Source organism: Orycteropus afer, unplaced genomic scaffold, assembly GCF_000298275.1.
Source record: "Orycteropus afer afer isolate SDZICR_OR568_19922 unplaced genomic scaffold, OryAfe1.0 scaffold00136, whole genome shotgun sequence".
Classification (NCBI taxonomy): domain Eukaryota; kingdom Metazoa; phylum Chordata; class Mammalia; order Tubulidentata; family Orycteropodidae; genus Orycteropus; species Orycteropus afer.
The window spans coordinates 1,696,138-1,700,115 of NW_006921723.1; the positions used below are offsets into that span (position 1 = coordinate 1,696,138).

A 3,978-nucleotide genomic window follows, 5' to 3' on the forward strand; every position below is an offset into this window, starting at 1 on the left:
GATGCAGAGATAGCCACTCTGATGGAGGACATGCTGGCACAGTGGGAGCACAAAGCACATACCCCACTGGTCTAAAGGTGCAGGGACTGCTTCCCAAGGGGCTGGTGTCCAAGCCAAGGCCTTCAAGATGAAGACTGGGGACCAAGTCCTTCAGGGAGTGGGATGTTGGTCTAGGTGTGTTGCAGGTGCTTGGTGTCTGGTCTGGGCGAAGACCTGGAGGGGACGTGGGGCAGGTGATGGGGTCTGGAAAGAGCTGCAGGTGGCTCAGGGGCTGCAGAGAGAGGGGATGTTGAGAGAAGAAGCTGGTGTTTCCCTGAGGGAGGAGCCCCAAGAGCACTTGAAGTCAGGCCTGTGGTCAGATCTTGAATCTGGGAAGTAGGGGATACAATGGAAATGAGGGACTGGGGCTGTGGAGAAGGGACCCTTAAAAGACAGAAAGTGAATGGAGAAGAGGTGATTGGTTGGTTGTTGGGGGGAGCAGGAAGGGATCCAGGATGAAGCCTCAATGTCTCCAGTCCCTCATGGGCCCCCCAGCCTACCTCTCCCCTGGAACCCTAGTTGGGACCCCAGTTCCCACTCCCCCTGCCTCAGCACTGACCGCAGGGACTGGAGGTGTGTCTCCCACCTGGGTGCTCCTAGGGGCTGGGCCGGGGCTGGATCTTTATCCCTGGCATTGTCCAGCAAAGGGTGAGCATGGTGCGGGAGGGGCGCCAGGATTAGACCCCGTCATCCCAGCTTGGAAAAGGAGCTCTGGGGGTGCAGCTGTTAAGCACTTAGCTGCTAACCCAAAGGCTGGCAGTTCACTCAGCAGCACCACAGAAGAAAGGCCTGGCAATCTGCTTGTGTTTAAGTTACCCTACCCACTGCCATCAAGTGGATTCTGATTCACAGCGACCCTATAGGACACAGTAGAACTGCCCCACAGGGTTTCCAAGGCTGTCAATCTTTATGGAAGCAGATATTGCCTCACCTTTCACCTATGGAGTGGCTGGTGGTTTCGAACCACTGACCTTTTTGGTTAGCAGCTGAGTGCTTTAACTACTGCACCACCAGAGGTCCTTTCTGTTAAGAGATTCCAGCCAAGAAAACCTCAGGGGGCAGTTTGACCCTCTCACACATGGGGTCACCATGAGCGGGTCAACTTCACTGCAATGGGTTCTTTTTTTTGTATACCGGCCACCACACATCAATGACTGCTGGCCAGTCCTGACAGATGTCTGTCCTGCATCCCTCAGGCCATTCCTCCTACTAGGCCAGGTGGCCAGCACCTCTGTCTCCCCAGCCACACTCTCCATCCCCCACAGAAGACAGAAACCACCAGCTGGGGGCAGCCTTGGCCCCCAGGGAGCAGGGAGGGCACAGCAGGTGCAGGGGGAGTGCAGAGGGGAGAGAGAGGCGGGCCCACACCAGGCCTGCTCTGCCTCCCAACCAGGCGGTTTCTGCAGCATCTAGACCTCCCCAGCGCCCTGCTCCTGGCTGCCCCTGAGCTGAGGGACCTGGGGCTGAGGGAGTGGTGTTGGCTTTTACTCACAACTGAGCCCAGAGACTTCTGGCAGGGATGGGAGGCCGGTCCTCAAGCCCCCTGGACAAGCACCAGCAGCAGTACCTGAGGGGTGAGCTGGGCAGGGATGGGATGGGATGGGGTCTGTGGGGTCAGGGTCAAGGTCAAAGTCAGATACAGTGCAAGATGCTGTTACTGCCCAGTCCACTCTGACTCACGAGACTCCGTGTGTGTGGAGTAGAACTGCTTCATGGAGTTTCCAACGCTGTGCCAGAGCAGATCACCAGGCCTTTCTTCTGAAGCTTCTTTGGGTGGGATCAAGCTGCCAACCTCTCAGCTAGTGTATAACCATTTGTACCAACCAGGCCCTGTCAATGTGAACCCCAGATAAGCAATGAATATCTTAGTGTAAGTACATGGGGCATACTTATGCTAACATAAGTATTTATTTAACTGACATTCAAGTTTAACTGGTTCCTGTCTTTTGATTTTTAACTCTAGTGACCCTATTCAGGGGTCCAGAATGGGATTAGGGTGTGTATGGGTCTGGGTGGGAGAGTCCTGGGCCCAGTCAGGCCCAGCAGAGTGGTCCTTTAGAAGGCCAGGGACCAGCAAGCCCCTCTGTGTGACCCCCAGAGACTGAGGTTCAGTTCCTGATTGAAGATCAAAAGGGGCTAGGAAGGATTCAATGCCTGATGATTCCCTTCATCCCCCCACATGTGACTGAACACCTGCTGGGGACCTCTTACCCTCAGGGGCTCACCATCTAGGAGACAGTAGTCAAGCTGGGCCAGGATGGGTGCAGATAGGAAGTAAGTGATCAGCATTTCATTCATGGGGAACAGCAAGTACAGAGAACAGTCAGATTGCCCAAGTTTGGACCCTGGTCCTACCCCCTACTCTGTGTGACCATGTGTAGTGTGAGTGACTGCACCTCTCTGGGCCTCATTCTCCCATCTCCAGGATGAGATAGCAACAATACTTATCTCACAGGGCCACTGTAAGAGTTCAATGAGTTACTCTATATGGTATCAGGCCTTTTTTGGTTTAATAGCTTAAACAACATAATGATTTAGTTCTGTCTTCTATAGAGAGGTGCTGAGGCAGTCAGGCTGGTGATATTAGAGCCTGAGCTCCTTCCATCTCAGTACTCTACCGTGCACGGCTTCTGGGTTCAAGGTCACTTTGTGGTGCATGATGGCTGCTATAGCTCCAGCCATCGGGACATTCCAGGTAGCAGAATGGAAATATGTTTTGTATACAGTCAAGTACACATATCTGAGGGAGACAACTTTAAGAACTTTTAACCCCTGGCTAAATCACCTCCTGGGTTGAAGAATACTTAATCACTCTAGAAAGTTTCCTTGTGTTGGGATGAGACTTTTAAAAGCTTTTGAAATTAGGAAAACTGTTAGTGGGGGTGGTTGCACAACACAGTGAATGTAATTAATGTCACTGAGTTGTACCTGCAAAACTGGTTGAAATGGCAACTTTTTTTATATTATTATTGTGATTTGGGTGAAAATTTGCAGAGCAAATTCACTTTCCGTACAGCAGTTCACATACACTTTGTCTCATGACATTGACCACAATTTACCACAATACAACAGCTCCTCTCCCACTTCCTCCTGATAGTTACCTCTTCCCTGTGTCCATCCCTCCATGCACTCCTGCCCCCTGAGCTGTCTCCCATGATTGTTCTCTCCAAGGGGTGTATCTATCTCAGGGAAATGTTCAAGTCATATACCTGTCTATTGTTGGCTGGAAGCCACAGGCATGGTTTCAATTCCAGATCTGAAGGGCAGCTAGGGGCCATAGTCTCAGTGGTTCCACCAGGCTGTATTGGACTAGCAAACCTGGTCCCCCCCCCCCTTTTTTTTTCTCCAAATTATTTTGAGTTTTGTTCCACATTGTTCTCCCTCTCTATCAAGGATCTCCTACATAGAACCCCTTCCAAGTGGTTGACATTGGTAGCCGGGCACCATCTAGTTCTTCTGGTCTCATAGTCATATAGGCTGAAGATCGGATGGTGTACCAGTCACTAGGACTAATTGTTTCCATGATTTTTTGGTTTCCTTCGTTCTTCTTTGCTCTGGACGAGGAGAGACACATTATTGCATCTAGATGGCAGCTTGCAAGCTTTTAAGACCCCAGGCGCTACTTACTCGCCAAAGTAGGAGGTGGAACAATGTTTTGTGTAGTATGTTATGCCAATTGAGCTTGATGTCACCTCCAACTATGGTCCCAAGCCCACAGGTTTAACTACTAGGTCCCTCTTCGTAGCTGGCTGTGACCAAGCAGTGACTACAACCTTGCCCCTTGTCAACCCTACTATACACCTGGGAATTGAGATCATACACATAAACTTATAGGACTATTGTCTGCCAACCCTATACATGTTCTTGGGTACCCTCCCCACTTCATAGAGATACCTACTAGTTCAGCCTGTCCACCCATCTATCTACCAATATACCCAT

At 51.0% G+C, this 3,978-nt stretch overlaps 1 protein-coding gene across 1 annotated transcript in view; it reads left to right on the forward strand.

Annotated features, from left to right (window-relative positions):
• The first annotated feature begins 1,558 nt into the window (after positions 1 to 1,558).
• The window catches only part of NIBAN3 (niban apoptosis regulator 3), a 31,631-nt gene continuing 29,211 nt past the window's right edge, over positions 1,559 to 3,978 (forward strand). The window contains exon 1 of the mRNA XM_007945340.1: positions 1,559 to 1,613. Coding sequence (XP_007943531.1) covers positions 1,559 to 1,613 — 55 coding nt within the window. The remainder of the gene's footprint in view (positions 1,614 to 3,978) is intronic.